We start from the raw sequence: 21,795 nt of genomic DNA, 5'->3' as shown, positions 1-21,795 counted from the left end.
TCTTCAGTATTAACATCTAAATAGGTTTACCACTGACACCTTTCTTTATATCCTAATTTAAAATGTTTGACAATGCAGTGGCTTTACAGCTCAGAAACCCCCCCAAAAAACAGTTTAGTTCTTTCAAAATGTGGCTTACATACGTTTAACTTTTGTTATAGAAACAAGCTAAATCTAAATGAAAGTAAATCAGTCTCCATAAAAAAACACCAATAACATGGCGCTACCTTTACGAAAGGAAAAACACAAATGTTATATACATTTTTATTAGGATTATTCAGCAAATTAATGTCCAAGGACATTTGTTTATCTCACACATTCGCTTTCAGAGCAAATGGTTCTGTTTACATCAATAACGTCTAGTTATTGATAAATAAAAACAAGGATCCCACCACAAAATACAACATTAAGACATGACTTGATGGTGGAAGAAATTAGATGAAATTACATTTGCAATTATAATATGTATCATGGTCACTTTCTTTGCAATATTTCTTCACTTTACATTACAATACTCTTTTTTATATATCATGCCACTTTTATCCTCAGTACTTGTCTGTTTTGAAGGTTGATTGTTTTTCGTGTTTATTGTGTAGGTTATAGATATTTCTGTCTGTTTTAATTTCAGTCTGTTTATTGTGGATTTATTTTTTTTTATTTTTTTTTTTGCCTTTTCTACTTTGTTCTAATTCTGTAGTGTATGCTACACTTTCCTCTGCTGCTGTACGTAAATTTCCCCGTGGTGGGATGAATATAGTATATCTAATCTAATCTAACATTTTAGAGGCTACATCATATTTCTTCACATCATATGTTCCTGAGTTGCAAACTCTTTAACTGTGTTGTAAATCATTAAAAACAAACAAACAAACATAAATACTCTTTTTTTCATGAATTTTGAAATCTGCCATGCAGATCGTCAGGAAACAAACTTCCACCGGTCCGTTGTTTCCAGCCGGCGTGTTTTTGTGACCGCACCAGTCTCGCCCAACAACACATTAGAAGAAAAGCTGCACAGGTATTTGTTTGATAATTCATGTGACCATCAGCGAACATGGTAGCTTTTTTATTCTGTCTACATTATAGCTTGTATAACTTTAACATTTCGACTTAAATGTTTAAATAAATGACGCACAGGATCCGCGGGCTGTCACAGAAAGCTAGCTGGCTAACGTTAGCCACTTCCTGAATGAAGCTAGCGACACTGCTGAAGCTTTTCTCACTTTAATGTTTATTTCTCACTTTAATGTTTATTTCTCACTTTATTTTTTATTTTTCATCGACTTCTGTGAAACATTTAGTCACAGGCAGCGCGGCAGAGCTTTGCCCGGTCCGTGTGAGTGATAGTAGCGTCAGCTGTTCGTCCACATGCTTTGAAAACTCTCATTCATCCCGCAGGTCCGGTCATGGAGTTTGCAGAGTTGATAAAGACGCCCAGGGTGGATGGGGTTGTGCTGCACCGGCCCTTCATGCCCACCGTGGAGGGGACCCTGTGTCTGACTGGTCACCACTTGATCCTCTCCTCCAGACAGGACAACACGGAGGAGCTGTGGCTGCTCCACTCAAACATCGACTCCATAGAGAAGAGGTGACAGTCTCATTCAGTCATGTTGGGGAGGATTAAACAGGGTTCCCACGGGTGCTTGAATTCCTTGAAAATGCTTGAATTTCAATTCAGTGTTTTCAAGGTTGTGAAAATGCTTGAATTTTTTTGTGAAGTGCTTGAAAATGCTTGAAATTTGTGTGATGTCTATTTGTCATTGGTAGTTACACAATACACCGCTCACAAGCTGAGAATACAAGCCAATTCACAATTAGTTAAAAATCAAAACAGTCAATCTACCACCATATGAAATAATGCTAATTAGACCCATATTATTATGCCATACAGTGGCACCGCTGCGCTTCCCATGACCATCATGGCAAACACAACTAGTAGGCTACCTATTTAAAGGTGCTGGAAAAATGGAAAAACTGGTGCTTGAAGGTGCTTGAAAAGTGCTTGAATTTGTTCATGAAAAAGGTGTGGGAACCCTGATTAAAACATTTATCCAGGAGGAGTCGCTGTCAAACAGCAGCTTCTGAAAAAGGGCGGTGCATCTCTTTTATAAAAACATATTGTGAAAAATAGAGGCCGGGTTGTGTTTGACTGTGGTTTCAGTGCAGCTGTGCACCAGATCTCTTTCTTTGCTCTGTATCACTGTGTGCTTTTGGCTTTTGTGGCGGAGAGAGAGAGGATCTGAAAGCAGCAGTGGCAGGAAGTTTCAGTCCTGCTGCGTGCTGCTGTCAGAAAATTCAGTTTCTGTGGTTGAGTAAGGGGGCAGAGCTGTGAACAACGCTGAGGATTCAAATCACAAACTGATGATTGAACATAGATGCATCATGCTCGGGACCCTTTATTTACTTAATCGGCGCTTACTGCTGTGTTTTCATGCCGAATATTTTAAAAAGGAGAAGAAAGAGTTAAAAAACAAAACATGTAAAGGAGGAATCTGTTTGGGAGACAGATACGTGAATCTGTAAAGTCACAGCATTCGTGAGTTTGCTTACAAGCAAGCCCGAGACATTAGTGATTTTATTGTGGAAATCTTTTCAACAAAACTACTTCTGAACAATGTTTTTTTTTATTAATTTCCAATAAGAAACTACAAAAAAAACTACTTAGTAGCATCCATCTGTGGACCAAATGGAGCGTTTCACTCTGCCGGGCAACAGCGAGCTTTTGTGTCTTCTACCATCAACTTCGACTTCTCTTTCAGGTTTGTGGGCTCTGTGGGAAGCATCATAGTCAAATGCAAAGACCTGAGAGTGATCCAGCTCGACATCCCTGGCATGGAGGAGTGTCTCAATATTGCCAGTTCAATTGAGGTAAATTAAAAAGAAGCCAAAGAGCCGACACAGATGACTTCCAACTGCAAAATGTCTTCAAAGGCTGTCCTATCTTTATTGTCAAATGAAATTCTCCATGTGATTAACTAATACATATTGTTTATTGATCTCTAGGCTCTGTCCACACTCGATTCAGTGTCCCTGATGTACCCTTTCTTCTACCGTCCCATGTTTGAAGTCATAGAAGATGGCTGGAATTCATTTCTCCCAGAGGCCGCCTTTAAAGATTTGGAATCCATGGTATGGACGTGATCAGTGACCAAAACGTTCACACCTAACATTCTCTCTGTTGTACATGCTGATCGCCCTTCTTTTAACCTGTCCTCATCCCTTTGATCAGACAGATGAGTGGAGACTGAGCGAAGTCAACAAGGACTTCAGTGTGTGTCCGTCATACCCCCCTCTAGTGGCAGTGCCCAAAGATGTCGACGATGACACGCTGAGAAAAGTAGCTACCTTCCGTCACAGTGGCCGCTTTCCAGTACTTAGCTACTACCACAAGAAAAATGGCATGGTGAGCACCTGGGAAATGGAGTTTGTTTGATTCTGTCTCTCTGGATTTAAACTGGGTGACCGTATTCAAATCTAACACAGTCTGTAGGCGTGGTTTGGTTTTATCTGTGTGGAATATTTGTTTCATTCACTTCCACTTTCAGGTGATGATGCGAGCAAGCCAGCCTCTGACAGGCACCAACGGGCGGCGGTGTAAGGAGGACGAGAAGCTGATCAACGCCACCCTACGGCCAGGAAAACGTGGCTACATCATTGACACACGCACTATCAATGTTGCCCAGCAGGCCAAGGCCCGAGGTGGAGGATTTGAGTCTGAGGCTAACTACCCTCAGTGGAGGAGGATCCACAAAGCACTCGAAAGGCGAGTGGTCAGCAGTGGCTCCATAAAGAAATAGCTAATAGTATAATTAATCTTATTCTTACAATATGTATTATTAAAATCTGTTGTTTTTTAGGTCTAATGTCCTCCAGGAGAGTCTGATAAAGCTGGTAGAGGCATGTAACGACCAGTCTCACAGCATGGACCGTTGGTTAAGCAAGCTGGAGGCTTCCAACTGGCAGACTCATGTCAAGGAGATCCTCACCACTGCCTGCCTGGCTGCCCAGTGTATCGACAGGTCAGGGAGCAAAGTTGGCTTCTTCTACTAATCCAGGGCCAGTAAATACTAAACAATATAAGCAGTGCCTTGAGAATGATCTGCTGTATGCACAGAGAATCACAGTGAAAAACTGTTATAATATGTGTGTGTGTGTCTCAGGGAGGGAGCGTCAGTGCTCGTTCACGGTACAGAGGGGACAGACTCCACCCTGCAGGTGACCTCCTTGGCTCAGATCATCCTTGATCCAGCCTGCAGGACCATCAGAGGCTTCCAGGGCCTGGTGGAGCGAGAGTGGCTGCAGGTAACCTTCAAGTTTGAAGCACAGTCCAAATATTTTTTTTTACCTGAGGAACGACTAACAATTACAAACAATATCTCATTTAAGCTTTAAACATACAGTTTGGTGTTTAAACTCAGAGCTAAGTTAGGTTACAGAAACACGTATCACCTTACATAAGCTGATGTTTCTACATTTATTTTAAGCAAGTCCAGTAAGCATTTTAATATCACGATGACCTCTCTCACCTCTCTGATCTTCTGTACCAGGCAGGTCACCCGTTCCAGCAGCGTTGCGCCCAGTCAGCCTATTCCAACAGCAAACCTCGCCAAGAGGCTCCCGTTTTCCTGCTCTTCCTGGACTGCGTGTGGCAGATCCTTCGCCAGTTCCCATGCTCCTTTGAATTCAGCGAGAGCTTCCTGGTGCTGCTCTTCGAACACGCCTATGCTTCTCAGTTTGGCACCTTCTTGGGCAACAGCACAGCTGAGAGGTTAGTCCGTTGAGGCTGGCCTGCCAGCTTACGTTAGACATATACTCACTTTTGTTTTTGGCATTGGTTTGTCCATACAGTACAGTGTTTCTAAAGGTTAAATTACAGTTTATTGACCATTAGTGTGGTAATCTAGTTTTTCTTGAGGTAAAGGAGAGTAGTTTAATTTTGTTCCACTTCAGCAATCTTCCTATTGGTGAAGCTAACGCCTTCTTCCCCTTATCATAGAGCCAAACTATCTCTTCCTGAGAAGACTGTGTCCCTATGGTCGTGGGTGAATCGGCCCCAAGAACTGGAACGTCTGACCAACCCGCTGTACGAGGCCAACAGTCTGGTGATCTGGCCCTCTGTGGCCCCTCAGAGTCTGCTGCTTTGGGAAGGTAAGAAACAAACACAAAACATGGTTCTTTTTATTGATCCATCGTGTTTCTAACATCCTGCAATATGCTAACACTGTTAACAACAAAAACAAAAAAAAACTCGGGTGGTTTGAAAAGCAGGTTTGAGATAAACTAAGTGGAGCTTTTGTTTGAACAGATGATAGAAGAGGCTCAGAGGTCCTGTGCTTAGTTTTGACTTTGAATCCTGATTTTCTTGTTTGACACAGAATGCTTCTGTGTGCATTAACAAGTAGACCTGCCAGCTGTGTGCTCACAGCATGACACATGTTTCGTAACATTGTGGGTCTGTGACTTTTTGATTTGTGCTTTGACTGAAGATGAAACCAAGTATAAATGAGTAAAAAAAAACACCTAAAAGACTTGTTGGCTGTTGCTGTGATAGCCACAGGTATGCTGCCGTAAAGTGGTTCTTGCCTCATCTGTGATCTGTGAAATGTCACCAGGGGGCGCCGTTGATTTCACTTTTCCACTACTGATAAACTGAGTGACCCCGTGAGCCAGGAGTAAATTCTGTGACATACATATCTTCATTTACTCTTCCATACATAAATGACACTAAACATTCACTACATAATAAACAACATAAATACTTGTAATGGTAATACTAATATACTGTAAGTAATATTTAAAGCACAAACATAACTGCAGTAAATCAGTGAGCATATGAACGACAAGATTTGGTATATAGTCTGAAGAAACGGTGTAAACAGATCGTCTAGCATCGTCTAACCTCCGATGGCCGTATGAACCACTTTCATTTGGCTCAGCATCTTCAGATTTTCAGCATTGCTGACATTTCTTCTCAGGCATCCTGATGATGTGTTTGGCTTATTATAGGTTGCACAGAAGGTATCCTTGCTGACACCTGAGCCAGTTTCACTTTTACTACTAGTTATCAGTTAGCAGTCACATGTGCGCTAATCTTAGTCCTGTGGTGGCAAACTTCTGTTTTTTTATTATTCCACCCTTTCTCTTTGAAATGTTTCAAAGCACCTAACGACGGTAAACTAAATGAGCAGTGATGACTCCGTCACAGTTTAGTAAATGTGCGTGGGTGAAGTGAGTGCATACTTCTCTTTTCTCTCTCTCTTAGATTTTATTAGGCTGCTGTCTTTTCCAAGCAGCGCTCCTCACTACATATAGTTTTCTTGTGATATATTATCATTGTTAATCAAGGAGTATTATTTACCTATGAGGTGCAAGGTTAATGTAATCTAGTTTTTACAGTCAATTTTGTACTGTTTTCTATTATTGTCAATTAATGAGTCATGTCCTTTGGTTGTAACTTGTATTTTTGTTAAATAAACATTTGATCACAAAAAGGATTATATAGAAATTAATTAGATTCCACCTTAAGTATCCACTGCTGGAAATACATTTCCCAACATTTCTTGACTTCTGGGATCTGAAATTACTTTAATTTCCCAACATTTCTTGACTTCTGGGATCTGAAATTACTTTATTAAGTGTGAATGAGTTTCTTTCTATTTTAAGAAGAATGGGGTTCATTTCTATAATTGTGACTCCAAAAAAAGTTCCAGGGGAATCTGCGTTTGAATTTGCTGGATGTCGCATCAGCTCAAACTGCACGGCATTCATAAAGAAAAGTAAGGGGATGGGTCTAGACAGATGAGGGGTCATTAGGTTCAGGCAATCCTATATTTGAGGGGGTGGGGGCTTTCCTGCCTAAAGCCTCAGCCTGAGCCACACCCTCATCCTATATGAACAAGCATGTATGAGAACGACTGAGGCACGTGACACACAAACTGATTCACAGTGTTCACAGAAAGTGACTCATACTTCCGGGCCAACTTGAAAGATCCTACGGAAGTCTAAATCTGGGCATTTCTGACAGTGCACTTTACTGTGCTTCACTTCACGATAAATATGACCATGAAAGTGTGACACAAGTTTCTAATGAGCTAATAAGTCATTTTAAACTGTCATTTTCTGTAGGCCAGTATTCAGTGTAGTCCGTAGACAAAGATGCTTAAATCTTCTCAGCCATTTCTGTTTCAAGTAAGGGCACACCCAGTTTAAAATAAATGTGCCATCCACGCTACTATTTTGCCCTGACTAAAAACTAAATAAAAAATTTAAAGAAATACTATACTATAGGTATAGTCATTTGCACTAACACTATCATCTACCCAGTATAAATAAATTACGTGACAAAATAACTGAGATCTTAGTACTGAGTGAAATAACTTTTTGGCCTCATGGTTGGTTAATACATCTCTCATATGACTCAACTGATGTTTAATGACGTGCGTTCTAAAACGTTTATGCGCTGTGTCTAATACTCTGTAAAGCATGTCGATCCAGCTTATCCAGATTCTTCTCATTTTCTTTCAGGCATTTTTTGCCTTTATCGATCTGCTGACAGTGACGTTGAAGTCGGAGATAAGAGGAGAAAGATGCATGTGACGAAAGTTCCCTGCTGGAATAGAAAATAACAATAATTGCAACCAGCAGTTTGTTATATTTACAATTTCATATTCTTGTACGCACCTTCGTCTATTCTATAAACGCTCCATATTTTCTCATGCATGTAACTATACACATCAGCTTCGTCAAGATGTCAACAAATTTGGTAGAAATGTTCGCGTTTCCCCGATGATGAATCCGACTGACTTTAGAGATCCTCTGACTTTTCCACTGCTGCCACCATGAGACTGACATTTGTGATTCTGAGCGAATTAACAGTCGATGTTACAGGCAGTCATATTCCTCTCAGTGTGAATTCTCAGCATGCTAAACTATGATGATGAACGTTTAGTTCTCTAGTCAGAGCACCAAAGAAATATGAATAAACACACTGAGGTTTTGTTCTTTTATAGGTTGCTTACCGTTCTCTCCCGCTCTTCTGTTACAGGAGTGTTCCTTCGCTGGAACCGCTCCTCCAAGTGTTTGGACGAGGCCTACGAGGAAATGGTACATATAATTGAATACAACAAAGAGCTTCAAAACAAAGTAAACACCCTGCGCAGGCAGCTGGCCCAGCTGGAAACTGAAGATCCTCTGTTGCAGACACCATAAAGGGAGAAAGAGAAAGAGAGAGTGGCGAAAGAAAGGGGTAGAAAATGTGAAAATATAACTAAATACAAAAAACAATCAATGTCATCCCGGTTTTAGGCTTAGGTTAGGTTTAAATATTCTTTTCTTGTTTGAGAATATGTCATACAAACCATTATAATTATGGATTTTGGACATGATAATTGCTGTTACATTTTGGATTCCTGCACAGATTTAAAAAATTAAAATGGAATAGCCCTAAAACCAGGTTAACTTCAAACTCAAAAATGAACCTCTGTTCGATTTTGCATTCATGGGTTGAGAGAGTGTTCTGACAACCGTTTTAGCAGATTTTACCATGTTGCGTCATTGAAACTCAATAGAAGTGAGGAAAGATTGAAACCACGAAGCCAGAGTGCTGCTAAAGGCCAAATACTCATCATCTCATTGTCCTCTGGCATAGAACTGAAACAGTTAGTCGATTAATCAATTAGTCCATCATCAAAAATAATTGAGATAATCGATTAATCATTTCAGACAAAGATGTCAAACATTTGCAGGTTACAGTTTCTTAAAATGTGAGAATTTGCTGCTTTTCTTTGTCATACATCACTGTAAATGTAATATTTGTGACATTCGGGACTGTTGGTCCGACATAAGGACCAATTCAACATTTCATGTACTGAACTTTTAATTGATTATTCGGGAAAAAAAAAAAAATCATCAGATTAAATGACAATGAATAAAATTACTCTGACATTATGTGCACGCAGACCTGTGCGTTACAGAAAAAGCTCTTCAGCTCCTTAAATTATTATTTGGCTTATCAGCTTGATGTCACAGTTGCTAAGCCTCATCAACCCCCCCGCGTCTCACACTCACTGACTCTCATTTAAATACACAGATATCTAATAATTCAGTGTGTATTTAATAGATTTCTATAAATTCTCAGGCTTCAGTCTTGTTTCAGAGGGAATATTTGCCCTCCAGGTGTTCATTTACTACAGAGTACACATTTGCAACAAACATCCTGCTGAAGGTATACGCCGCTGAAGTACTGCAGAGAGTAACTATGGCAACATATAGGGTGCTAAAAGGCAGCATGTGAGATGAGGGTGCATGTTGAGATGATGTAATAAGCGTGGGTAGGGTCGACTAGTCTATAATATGAGACGAGAGTATCATTACTTAACATTCCAGTAAGTATTTCTGAAAGAGACATTAAGAAATACTGATTTCACAACCGGATGAAACTCATGGTGTCCATCAGTTTAATTATGTTTGGTCAGTATTTCTCCAATCTCATTACAGATAATTGTACATTAGTCAAATATGTTTGAGGGTTATGATCGTACTGAGGGTCCACGGTAATGGTGGCCATCTTGGTTGAACACATGGAGGTTTGTCTGCTTAAAAAGTGAAACTATATTATTGTGAGATTAATGCTTTAAAGACCAATTTATATTTTGGATATTTAAAGTTCTATAATAATTGTTATGTTCAAGTACATTATTAACTAAATGCATATCTGCTGTTTTGTTGCTTAAGATCCAGATCTAATGCACTTTTGTGTGTGAGGCATATATAATATTAGAAACCTGTAATTCTTGTAATCGGTATCATTTGTATTGTTTACTCACCAGCTGTTGCCATATTAGATGATAAATATCTTAATATTAAATGTGAAAACACGCCAATATATCTAACTAATGTAAACTCAAACTATACAGTAAGACCTACTGCAGACGACACAGACGGTGTCATGGTAAAAATCATCATAACAAGTCCAACAAAGGAACGTAAAAACATTTTTGTGGTTTCTTCTGAACCTGTAATAGCATCCAAGCGGCAGATCAACAAGTTTAAAACAAACAAAATGTTCTCTTTGCATATTGACATTAAATCTTTCAGTGAATGGAGGTAGCTTCCATGCATGAGCATGGTATTAAGCAATTTAAATACAAACCAATTGGCAATTTTGAGGAAAGATTAAGTCCAGTGTTCATCCTGGACCAAGTTTTGTTTGTTTTGCCAGTAGGAAACTCCAATTTTTCTTGCAACTCCAATTTTCAATGTATGATTCTTCAAGAATGACATAATCATCACACTAAGCTGAACTGATTCCAGCCACTACGATAACCTTCTTTATAAAGAGAAACTTGCTTCTAGCTGCACTATTTACATTTTTTTTTTTTTTTTTTGCCAAAAAAAAAAGACACCTTACCTATTGTTGCTTTGTGTGGGCATGAATGAAAACAATGAGTTCAATTAAGGTAATGGTGTGTGTGTGTGTGTGTGTGTGTGTGTGTGTGTGTGTGTGTGTGTAAATTTCCTGTGCTTGCATTATGTATAATATTATCTTGTCAATGAAACTCTAAAAGATTATCAGCACTGTGGACAAATAATGCTTTTGTCTGTTGTTGTTGTTGTTTTGCTCAATGCCTTACTGCAAAATGAAAGTTTAAAAAAAACATTTCAGTTTAATTTTATCACTGCTGATAGATCAGATGTCTGTAAAATTATATTATTGTTCAAAAGTTAAAATATTTGTTTTTTTTAAGTTTTCAAGCCATTAAAAATGACAGCACAAAATATGTTTGTGAGTTTCTGTTCTGTATAAACATATATCTGCATATGAATCCTTAATGGAGGAAGTCAAGGAACCAAAAAAATTTGACATCAGAGGTGTTCTGGTCTCTATTTGTAGTCAGAACAGTATTTGCCCAATCATGTCTGTGTCACCTTTGTGTGGTGTCAAAGGTGTCACTTGTAGTGACAAACCCACACTGAATTAACACCTGACACTGCAGTTCCCCTCAGCTCTATTGACCGTTTTAGCCCCTCTCAGCTGATTGTTTTGGTTCCACGGCCTTTACTGTTACTGATTCAGTCTCACCGCTCTCATCAGCCCAGTTTCTTCCTCTCTTCATCACAGCAGGTAACTGTTTTTATGGGGAACTATCTCTACCTGCCCAAAGCTGACCAATAAATTAGCTGGTTAACAGTGGACTACTGAGCCAGATACGCAAAAACATTCACCTTTGTAACTTTACACGGTGATAAATGTCCTGTCCTGGCGCCCTGGTCATGTCTATCACTGCCCTGCACAGTTTGTCCAAGGATTAATAAACAGCAACCCAGCCACCCCACGTCATATGTTGGCCACCCCTATGACGGAAGGATCATCTGATGAGGTGAGGAATAAATAGCCGGGACTCAGCTGCTTCATAGAGGCATGTGATTGCAGCCAGTGTTTACAGTGCTATCATCCAGTCATCACTCTTCTCTCCATATTGATGTGGTTGCATCTGTCACTACTCTGATTTCATGGCTGAAAGCTTTCCTTTACATAACACACGGGGTGTCTTGACAGCCTCTGGGAAAACCAGAGGACCGTTTGCGGTCAATAATCTGGAAAAAAAAACTGTAGTATTGAATTAAAATACAGTTTTATTCACAACATATGAACTTCAAACAAAGGCAGTCTTTGAGAGTTTCTTGGTCTTTGTCTTTTGGCATGGTTGTTCTCAGCCAGGGTTTCACTATTACACCAACAACTAAACCAGAACTGTATCATCCCACAGATATCAGGTGTCATTTTTCTAATCATGCTCCCTGGGACTGAAGGTGTGGAGTACTTGGGATTATTTACATTCATCCATAAAAGGCTGGAAATGGATCCTATCCCAGTTTTCCTCAAAGATATCCAGGTTTTGTTTTTGATTAATGTGTGTCATAACTGATTAACTTGTTTTTGAGCAGGTCATTTCCCCTCCCAGTGATGACAGGTGTGGGGGTGTGCACCCGTCCGCCACTCACCTTTCAGCAGCAGATCTTGTGCCCACCCTTTGCTCACTCTACTCAGAGACATCGTCACTCTTGTTGGCTCTCCTCTATCTACTGCAAACAAATCTCAAAGTCAAACAGAGGCTGTGTACATTCTTACATCAATCACGTATCACACCTTTCCTTTGATAAACATGAATGGATCCTGTTACATTCACATTAAAGTGGCTGTTTTTGAGCTTTAAGCAGCCACAGTGGTTTTGGTTTTAAGTTTCATCTCAATTAGCTCATTAAAAGTGTTTAATTGTAATGCGAGTTTCAGGTTTGCAACATGTGTAGCCCAGCCATGTTTAAATCACTCATTCACTTGTCTCAGTATTTGTATAAGTCTTACACACACACACACCTATACACATTATAGACACGTGAGCTCCTATTGGTCATCAGTGCATGGGCCATTAGGAGTTCAGACTGCACAGTTCAAACCTTTTTTTTTATTCTAAATAAATCCCAAAGTTTCCACATATCACAGGTTTGTCGAAAGCATATGCTGTAAATGATGCTTACGACATCTCGAGTATTTCCAGTAAATGAAATGAAGCATCTATTTAAAAAAACATGAAGTTTGAAAGTTTCACTTTTACAGAGTAAACATGCACCAGCTGGAAAAAGCTTACACAATAGTGAGCTGCCTGCCAATTTGGAACAAGATGATCTGTTTAGTTTCGTTATGAAAATTAAAGTAAAAATGCATTCAAATATTAAAACTTAAGTGTGTTAAATTTACTTAATTAAGTAAGTTATCTTATCTTATCTTGTCTTGTCTTACAGAAGAAGAAAAAAAAATCAGATTTTTCCAAAAATTTCCATGAACAAAACCTAGTCCAACAATTTCTGACATAAATACTGACAGAAAAATGAATATAAGTACTGTGCTGATTATTATTTTGATTATGAAACTATTGGTGAATTGAAACGAAACAAAATTCATTTTAGTTGATTGACTTATCAAAAGTTAAAATATAATAATCAATTGTCTGGTTCCAGCTTGTAAATGTGAATATTTAGTTTTACACCATATGACAATAATCAAGAATATTACTGAAGGATTGTTCAGCCAGTATGTGATATGCTGTGCTATATTGTGGTTTCTTTTCCTTATGATCTCCCTGCTCTTCACCCTCCTACACCACAGGGCTACATCTCGCACTATGTCACACCCAGTCTCGGTCACCACACGGAATAAACTCGCAGTCGTGGCGTGGATGGAAATAAAAGGGGATTTGCAGACAAGCATGTGAGCGGCGGAGCTCTGGCTTGTCTGTCTGAGTGGGAGTGGTCTGAAAGGGAGGACCGCACCTCCGAGCATCCACCAATCCGAGAGAAAGCCGGCTTCCCCTCGTACCAGATGGCCGCTGATATATAGCTTGAAGGCGCAGCTGATGCAACACTGGACGAAGATAACACAGGCATCACACAGACAGCTGAAGGCTACAGATCAGCCCAGAGAGAAGCAGCATCTCATTCTCATAAAGCGAGCCAGGCAGGAGTTTAGTCTGTTCACAGCCCTGTAGATTCACCGGTGAGTAACTCTTTCTGTTATATCAGTGCGTAAAGATTAGATTTACAATGTAGCAACATAATAGAAATAATTTATCAATTCATTTTTTTGATAGATTGTAATTTATTTTTATTTTATTTTTAATTTTGTCGCGACCACGTGCTGCCTCTATTAATGTATTTTACTGATCTGATTATTTAGTTTTTTAAATATATCATTTGTTTAACGAATATTTCACACTTTCTGTGCCCATGTGGAGCTGTTGGTCGCTTTCTTCCTATACATTAAATTAAATTAAATTAAATATTATATACATCAGGCTACCAACGTAACACTGACGTATTAGGTTCAGGAAGTGTGTTACTCGGTTTCATTTGCCTGGGTGGCTTTTTTTCAATATTTCACATGTGAAATAAAATGATGTTTGCTCACTTATATATAATAATAATTAAATGAATCTCCGTGGACCGCTCGTCACATTCTTAATCCGTGCGTAAAAGCAGCCGCACTAAACGGAGCCCCGTTAATTAGGGCACTAAATCGCAGACTGTGCTGAGAAGATCATGATCGCGACTCATCGGGTCCAAAAAAAGAAGAGCGTCTTTCTGTTTACACAACTGGCTTACATGATGGTGTTGGCAAACAGTGAATAGCACATGTTGGGGAAGTCAAGGGTCGAGCAAGATGGAAACAGCATGTTTTACAACATTTACTGTTGATGTTGAATATTGATCTGCCTAATAATTAATAATAATAATAATAATAATATTGTGTATAATTGTGAGAATTAATAATAATGATAATGAGGGTTTTGTGGGTTGCATGATATATTCAGAATGAATCCATAAGGCGTTAAAGACAAAAGATCACTGTGTCCTAAAAAAAGTTTCCAAAAATCATCTCCAAATCGTGACGCGGTGGCTGTGGACTTAAACTTGGCACTGTTTTCGTCTGCTACTGTACGCCCTCTCTGCCTGATTGGCTCTCGATGAAGGCAGGGCAGTATAAATAGTCTCAAGTTACTCTCCTCCTTCCTCTTTTTTTTTTGGACGCTCTCTGCACTCTCGGTAAGTTCACTCACTGAAAGGATGCGTTATTCCAAAGTGTGCGCGGCTCACCGATGATGAATAAATGAAAGAAACACGCAGACAGGACAGTCTCTTTTTTTATGAGACTGAACATACTTAACGTTTTTGAATGATTGGTCACGTTTAAAAGCTGCTTTCAGTGTTCTAACCGTTCTCTAGTCGAGTGCGTAAAAATGAGAAATTCATGTTGAAGTGTATATTTGCGCTTAGGTCTCATTAAAGTGTCATAAAAAGTAACAGACTGAGTGAAAGGCACTTGATAAAATGTTTGGTGTTGCTATGTACTCGAGTGCTCCGTTGCGCCTCTTTGGAAACAATAGTCTTTTGCATTTGAGTGTAGCATACATGTCTAACCCTGCTGGCACCCTTTTTTTTTTCTCGCGCCATGGATTGGTTTTCATTGTTGTGTAGATTTGCCCCTGCTGCGACTTTCACCGTTTTGCTGCAGATGCATTTGAAAGTGAAATAAATCCTCTCCCTTCGTGCCAAGTATGTCGTGTACTTTTGTGTCTGTCTCTTGGCGCCAGAGGTCTGGAGAGGAGCCCAAATTTCCTCCTTAAAATGTATGGAAAGAAACCACCAGATGATATGTCAGACATATACAGCTGTTTAAAATAAAGTCTAAAGTTTTTTGGGGTTTTTTTGCACTGAATTTTTTTGCTGAATTTTGCTGATGCCTGTGGAATTAGAAAAACTCAAATGTCACACTCTTGTCCTCCCCCAGGTACCGGCATGCCTGTCATCAGAAGCCTCAGCAAGGTGGCCAAGCAGGCCCTGCTCAGCACCCCGGGGTGCAGCTGCCAGCCATTGACAGTGGCTGTACGCAACATCAGCTTCTCCCCACGTCAGGTGACGTCCGACGCCAGCTTCCACTCCGTGTCTTTCTCAGAAACGGACCACCCCAAGGTGCTCATTACAGGTAGGCAGCAACATTTCTCTTCCTGTTAAATAAAATGGAGTCAGTGCAAAACTTCTAAAGAAGTGGTCCAACAGGGATGAAGGTGAAGATTGTGAAGTTGAGTTTTGAGCTGGTACAAACCGTGCTCTGCGGGGATTCAAGTGCAGCAGGATTTCTCACAAGTTCTGCAGAAAGAAAGCAGAATGGGATGACCATTTAAAAACAAAGTGTAGGCAGCAAATGCTGACCCTTTCTCCTTCTTCTTAGATAGTTCAGTCTCCATGGAAACCAGCACAGATGATTATTAGCTGCTGCTCATTTAATGCGTGCAGTATCTCCTGTTGACACCCAGTGTTTCTGTGTCTGTGTGTAACATAGGTGGCCTGGGCCAGCTCGGGGTGGGGCTCGCCAAACTCCTGAGGTAAGATTTCCACTTTACCTGTGCACAAATTCCACATTGTTCCCTTCCAGCTGGCAAACAGCCAATTGTTTAATAGACTGTAAAAATATAAGAACGCTCTGAAGCCATTTCATATTGTCTAACACTGACTTCCTGCTTTTATAGGAAGAGGTTCGGCAAGAACAATGTCATTCTGTCTGACATTAGGAAACCTCCAAGCAATGTTTTCCACAGTGGTGAGTCAGTGTTTAAGCATACATTACATTCATTTGGCAATGCTTTTGTCCAAACAGTAGTGTATTCAACCCCAAGACCTAGATGTCCTCACCGTGTAAATCCCCTGAGTGTCCAGTATTTGTTAATTGGGCTCCTGCCAGTTACTGTAGCTATGAATAATACCCAAACATTTTCAGGAATTTGGAAATGAAAAGGTTGTTCATGTGTTACAAAAAGTACCATGGCTCTAAGTTAGATTAACAGAATGACGGCATGGACAAAAAAACATATTGATTTTCAGAGAGAGGACGTCATTCATGCCTGGGAAAAATGTTAATAAATTACTCTAAATCAATAGGTGACCCACTTCAGTGAGTTTCCAGTAATGAACTGTCCCAAGACGGAATAAATCGGTTTACATCTTTTGAGTTAGAAACCAAAACTAAAGCTGGCTTTCGGTTAATTGCTATTTTTGAGAATTGCTTCCAAGAAAGAATTTCTAAAATCTTTAATCATCTATCACCATAAGGTCCCTTCATCTACTCGGACATCCTGGACTACAAGAACCTGCGGGAAATTGTGGTAAACAACCGCATCACTTGGCTGGTTCACTACAGCGCCCTCCTCAGCGCTGTTGGAGAGGCCAATGTGGCCCTGGCGCGCTCGGTTAACATCACTGGTAAGCGTGTTGGTAACTAGTTAACTTAGTTTAACGACTCTTATGATCATGACAGCATAACATACGTGAGAGTGTGGTGTTCTGACGGTGTGGTTCTTTTGTTCCTTAGGGCTTCACAACATTTTGGACATTGCAGCAGAGCACGGCTTGCGTCTGTTTGTCCCCAGCACTATTGGTGCCTTTGGTCCCACTTCTCCCCGCAACCCTACTCCAGATCTCTGTGTACAGAGACCTCGCACTATCTATGGTGTCTCCAAGGTCCACGCTGAGCTTATGGGAGAGGTTAGATCTCAAATTTCTTTTGTCACACCAAAGCAAAAAAAAAACCCTCACATACTGACACTAAACATGCTTTTATTTTTCCCTTCCCATATTAAATTATTAAATGTAAAATGTTCAATCAATTACTAATTCCTTTCTGTTCTTCTGCAGTACTATCACCACCGCTACGGCCTGGACTTCCGCTGTCTCCGCTACCCAGGAATCATCTCTGCTGACTCCATGCCTGGAGGCGGAACGACAGGTGAGAGACATGAACTTCAGACCATGGACGTATATTCCTATAATGCTCCTGTCAGTCATAAGTTTGTTACGTAACGTATTCCAGAGAGTTGTTGTGGCTTGTATTTTTAGGCCTGCAGATAACTCATTGGCTTGTCTCCATATTTTCACTTGCCCGAACAGCTACCACACCCGCCTTTACACCAAAAATATGACAAAACAAACTAATAACATTGTAACTGCAGTATAATAATGTAAATGTTTAATTAAAATACTTTAAATAAGACTTTATTTTTATTTTTTCCAGACTACGCCGTCCAGATTTTCCACGATGCAATGAAATCTGGCAAGTTTGAGTGCAACTTGAAACCCGACACGCGGCTGCCCATGATGTACATCGACGACTGCCTGCGTGCCACACTGGAGGTGTTGGAGGCGCCAGCTGACACACTGAGCATGAGGACCTACAACATCAACGCAATGAGCTTCACACCCGAGGAACTGGCCCAGGAACTCCAGAAGCAGGTGCCTGAGCTGGAGGTCACGTATGACGTTGACAACGTACGACAGGCCATTGGTGAGTAACGGCGTTGATTTGTTAAAGCGAGAGTTATCTTTATTTTAATTCATCTTCAGCCATTTTAAAGACATTGTGGTTGGTTGTCTGTGACATGTTAACTCTATAACTGACTCTGTACTGTCAGATACATGGCAGTATCTATTTAAAGTTAAGATGGTCATACCAGACCAAGTAAGGCTGCAGCAGAATGCATTAAACTGGGAGTGTTTTCACTTGATTTGTAGTTTTCATTTGCAAGAGAAAAATTGTGTTTTACAAATACAAATCTGTAGTTAGTTAAACCAGGTTGGGTTTTTTTAAAATAAATTTTGTATGTCTCTTGTTTCTTTCCAGCTGACAGTTGGCCAATGGACTTTGATGACTCCAATGCACGGAGGGACTGGGGCTGGAAGCACGATTACGATCTCCCAGAGCTCGTCCAGACGATGCTTAACTACTTGAGTGCAGATTCCCGCATGGCTCATGCTAACTGAGGGCACACAACATTGATTGGTGTATTCTTTTGTACATAATGTAAAGACTGACCAAAGAGAGTAGAGAAACATGGCCTGTACATAGTCGTTCTCTCACTTCTCTCTGTAAAATCAGAAGGGCTCTGCTTGCCTGGCACAAGGCCATCGTGTCTCTAGAATGTAAACAGTGCGGGCCAGACAATCCTCAGCACTCCTGTCCATCTACCCCTGCTTTGATCTCTTGTGCACCTTTTCTCCTTTTGAGATTTGGTGAAGAGCAGTCTATCAGTGGAAGGTTGTCAGCAAGTATCAGGGATAACAATGTGGCCTGTGGAAAGTTGTTTGGATGAAAAATGGGATGGCTTGCATGTTGATGAATTGTGCGAATCTTTGCAATCAGTTTAACAAACCGAGAATGTTGCATTGCGTATTTGTAAGCTTTTCCACCTCTCTTTCTGGAAATGTGAGTCAGTCAGGGTTTTGTTTTCTGCTAAATTTCCAGGGATTGTCAAAATTCAGGTATTCAGGGCCTACAGCTCCTGCAGCTGAAATCACGTGGGTGTACAAATACACAAGTTGTGTCCTCTGATGCACTTTAGATTTGTGTCTTAAAATTATTGACAGGTAAATAAGCCTAATCTCCTGCGGGGCAATTTCTGATACAGTGCATCTGTATTTCGAGCAGTGCGAGAGCAAGAATCTTTCTTCTGTTTATTCCACATAACATTATTTATTGTCTGTTGGTGTTAAGCATGTGGGCACTTCATAAAGTAAAAGCTTTTCTTAACATTCTTCATATGTTCCTGTCCACTTATGTTATGATGTTTGTTTTTTTGCATCAACTCTGGAGAATTATTTTGACACAGAAGAGAAATGTGACACCAGATGCCACATTTGATGGTTTCTGTTTCAACATTTTGTAAAAGGTTAAAGTCTTAGCAGGTTCTTTCTGTTCTTTCAATCACATTTGACAATAAAACCTTTTTCCACATACCTCTCCCCGTTGTCATTTTTGCACCTTCACAACACGAAGAGAAACTTGGATCTATAACCCGTTCATCTTGCATCTTTGCATAAACAAACATGCATGTGGTGTTAATCTCCTGAGGGTGGTGGAGAGTTTGCCATGGCAAACATTTGAGTACAAAATGTCCTCGCAGTCAAACTGAAACCTGGATGTGTTTTTCAGAGTGTGTTAAAATTTGAATTTACTTTCGGTTTAAAGCAGTATAAAGGAGACAAGCAGTCACATTGGGTTATGAGATACACAAGCTGTCAAGCATTAGATGGCTATCACTTGTATCACTGGCAGTTACATTTTGTGATCTTGATCGGCTTAATATGCAGTGCCACGTAGAATCACTCTCAAAATGCAATTTTCAGATTCGCCTCAAAGTCGAGCTGGTGTGACTATTGGAATGTCAAATAACTTCCAGCATTCCTGAATAGGTTTAAACTTGTATTTTCCTGATTGTAGAAATTAGGTATGCACTGTGTACAGTAAAGGTCGGATCTTGTGCTGTTGGCAGTTAAAATTTGTAATGGATGTGTTAGAGCATGAACCTGCTTTACTTGTTTCTGTGTATCCAGGATCCTTGTGTGCAGTTTTAAATTACTGTGTTGTTGAATATAGATTAAATTACACTGCAGATTTAAATTATCTAATGTGGACCGAGCATGACAAGTAACATGTTTTTGTTGCAGGAAAGTGTAAAAATGTAATGACAAAATTTATAGTGTACATTTGGGTAATTAAGTCTTACCCTATACTGCCTTCATATTTCATATTTATTGCAATGTGAGTGATTTGAAGTGAAGCATTCTCAAATTATAGCATGAACTTTCACTGAACTGTCATATATTCTCCTGTGTATCGAATATCTACAGGGTTTAATGTTGCACATATACTGAACTGAAAATATTTAAGTCACTCTCACCCGAAGGCACAAAATACTAACTCATATGTCAATAAATGCAGTGAACCAAGGCTGCTGTGTTGTCTTCACCAAATTGGATCATAAACCCTGACCCTGAGGACAACACTGTCCTTCACTAACCGCTTGACAGCCTTTCTTCAATTTCTCTGTGTCAGCTGCCTCGGGTGACCTTGTTGAGTTTTGTTTTGAGAAAAAGAGCACGGGCGGAGAAGCAGACAGACTCACTCCATTCCGCTAAATTTAATGTTAAGTTAGGTGAGATGCGTTTTTTCCATTTCTCAATCATGAGCCCCTGAGAGTGAGCAGGCTACAAACACTCGATGAGCTCTCGACTCTAATTAGCAGCTCTCCTCTGTGAGTGTGTGTCAACAAAACTACAGGTGTGCTCTCAGGCTGGAAGGAAAAGAAAAATTCTAATTTTCTCATTACAAATCAAACAAAAAGTTGTATGTTGGCTTTTTTTTCCACGCCACTCTAACGAGCAGGAATGATTTCACACTGTTCTCACATCCAGCAGACGTTCTTCAAATAATATAATCTTTGTTTTTCTAAGATTTAGCAGCTTGCATAACAGCGGAAGACAAAACAAACACAACATGTAAATGTACTTAATCATGCTTACTAGTATGCCTGAGTCATGCTTACTAGTAGACTACACGTTTGTAGTCATACTTATGTCTGTTTCTTTGAAGGCAAAATAGCAACTTTTTTAGTTTTTGTGTTGTTCTCTGCATACAGAGAAAAATGAGACAACTAATAAGTAACCACTTGTGTTTACACGTGCATGTGATTGTAATTTTAGTCATTTTTATTGTCCCTTTTAAATCAGTGTAATTTCTGTTCTCCTTCATATGGAAGACTGCAGTTTGTCTACCTTTAGGAGCTCCATAGCAATGAAGGAATTGCAAATGCCTAACCTAACCCTAAATATTTGCGCTGGATTTAAATGTTCTAAATGTATCTCTAATGAACTACTGCTGGGTACAGAGTATCTTCTTGCTCACATTTGTCTGCCAGTGTAAGAAGGTCTTACATTAAGGGTCAGAGAGTAGCTCGCTGTGAACTAATGCGTGACTGAAAAATCAATTTCTATCTTTCAGGAGTTATAACACACACGTGCAAGCAAATGCAGTGCATACATGTAGAGTGTGTTTCACGGGCAAAATATTCCCACGTACAAATTTTGTTTAGCATTTCTGTAATTGTGACTAAACGTGTGCGTCCCACAGATTTGGCTTTCCAAGAAGAGGCAAAAAGGCGGTGGAGGAAACAGAAAGAAAGAGCCATGTGACAAGGTGTTCACTTTTTTTTTTAACTTCTTTTTTTCTCTCTAGTAACGGAGACCTTGCCTCTTATGTAAGATGCACCCCCCCACCTCACACACACTTGCAGGCCCGCCTCTCACCAGCCAATCAGGGAGCTCTAGTCGCCTGGGCCTCAGTGTTTTCATCGTGTAATAAGATTCACACAGTGTGCAGCCGCTTACATCTGACCAGTGAAGGACAAGACATAA

General features: G+C 40.0%; 2 protein-coding genes across 3 annotated transcripts; both read left to right on the top strand.

Moving 5' to 3' along the window:
* Window positions 1-916: 916 nt before the first annotated feature.
* On the top strand, window positions 917-8,910 carry mtmr9 (myotubularin related protein 9). The gene is made up of 11 exons (XM_010735268.3): window positions 917-1,018; window positions 1,399-1,588; window positions 2,760-2,868; window positions 3,004-3,129; window positions 3,230-3,403; window positions 3,546-3,763; window positions 3,858-4,019; window positions 4,161-4,302; window positions 4,548-4,768; window positions 4,997-5,148; window positions 8,045-8,910. Exons 2-11 carry the CDS (start codon window positions 1,407-1,409, stop codon window positions 8,206-8,208), a joined length of 1,650 nt encoding a protein of 549 aa, XP_010733570.1. The 5' UTR covers window positions 917-1,018; window positions 1,399-1,406; the 3' UTR covers window positions 8,209-8,910.
* Window positions 8,911-13,364: 4,454 nt separating this feature from the next.
* On the top strand, window positions 13,365-19,338 carry tdh (L-threonine dehydrogenase). Of its 2 annotated transcripts, none has more exons than XM_010735266.3 (9): window positions 13,365-13,552; window positions 15,344-15,538; window positions 15,896-15,938; window positions 16,083-16,153; window positions 16,663-16,812; window positions 16,922-17,094; window positions 17,245-17,335; window positions 17,621-17,890; window positions 18,227-19,338. In XM_010735266.3, the coding sequence occupies exons 2-9, from the start codon at window positions 15,352-15,354 to the stop codon at window positions 18,364-18,366; spliced, it is 1,125 nt and encodes a 374-aa protein (XP_010733568.1). In that variant the 5' UTR covers window positions 13,365-13,552; window positions 15,344-15,351; the 3' UTR covers window positions 18,367-19,338. The 2 variants fall into 2 exon arrangements, with proteins under 2 accessions (XP_010733568.1, XP_010733569.1); XM_010735267.3 differs by lacking the exon at window positions 13,365-13,552 and adding an exon at window positions 14,485-14,598.
* The last annotated feature ends 2,457 nt before the right edge of the window (window positions 19,339-21,795 follow it).

This window comes from Larimichthys crocea, chromosome XI (assembly GCF_000972845.2).
Source record: "Larimichthys crocea isolate SSNF chromosome XI, L_crocea_2.0, whole genome shotgun sequence".
NCBI classification, from domain to species: Eukaryota; Metazoa; Chordata; class Actinopteri; family Sciaenidae; genus Larimichthys; species Larimichthys crocea.
This window is presented reverse-complemented; position numbering and strand designations above follow the sequence as displayed.

What these genes read in the sequence shown, in the direction of transcription:
- tdh (XM_010735266.3), top strand. Translation starts at nt 15,352, where the DNA reads ATGCCTGTCATCAGAAGCCTCAGCAAGGTGGCCAAGCAGGCCCTGCTC. An exon ending in GGGCTCGCCAAACTCCTGAG is followed by an intron (nt 15,939 to 16,082) that starts GTAAGATTTCCA and finishes CTGCTTTTATAG; the next exon opens with GAAGAGGTTCGGCAAGAACA. An exon ending in AAGCAATGTTTTCCACAGTG is followed by an intron (nt 16,154 to 16,662) that starts GTGAGTCAGTGT and finishes TATCACCATAAG; the next exon opens with GTCCCTTCATCTACTCGGAC.
- mtmr9 (XM_010735268.3), top strand. Translation starts at nt 1,407, where the DNA reads ATGGAGTTTGCAGAGTTGATAAAGACGCCCAGGGTGGATGGGGTTGTG. An exon ending in ATATTGCCAGTTCAATTGAG is followed by an intron (nt 2,869 to 3,003) that starts GTAAATTAAAAA and finishes ATTGATCTCTAG; the next exon opens with GCTCTGTCCACACTCGATTC. An exon ending in TTAAAGATTTGGAATCCATG is followed by an intron (nt 3,130 to 3,229) that starts GTATGGACGTGA and finishes CCCTTTGATCAG; the next exon opens with ACAGATGAGTGGAGACTGAG.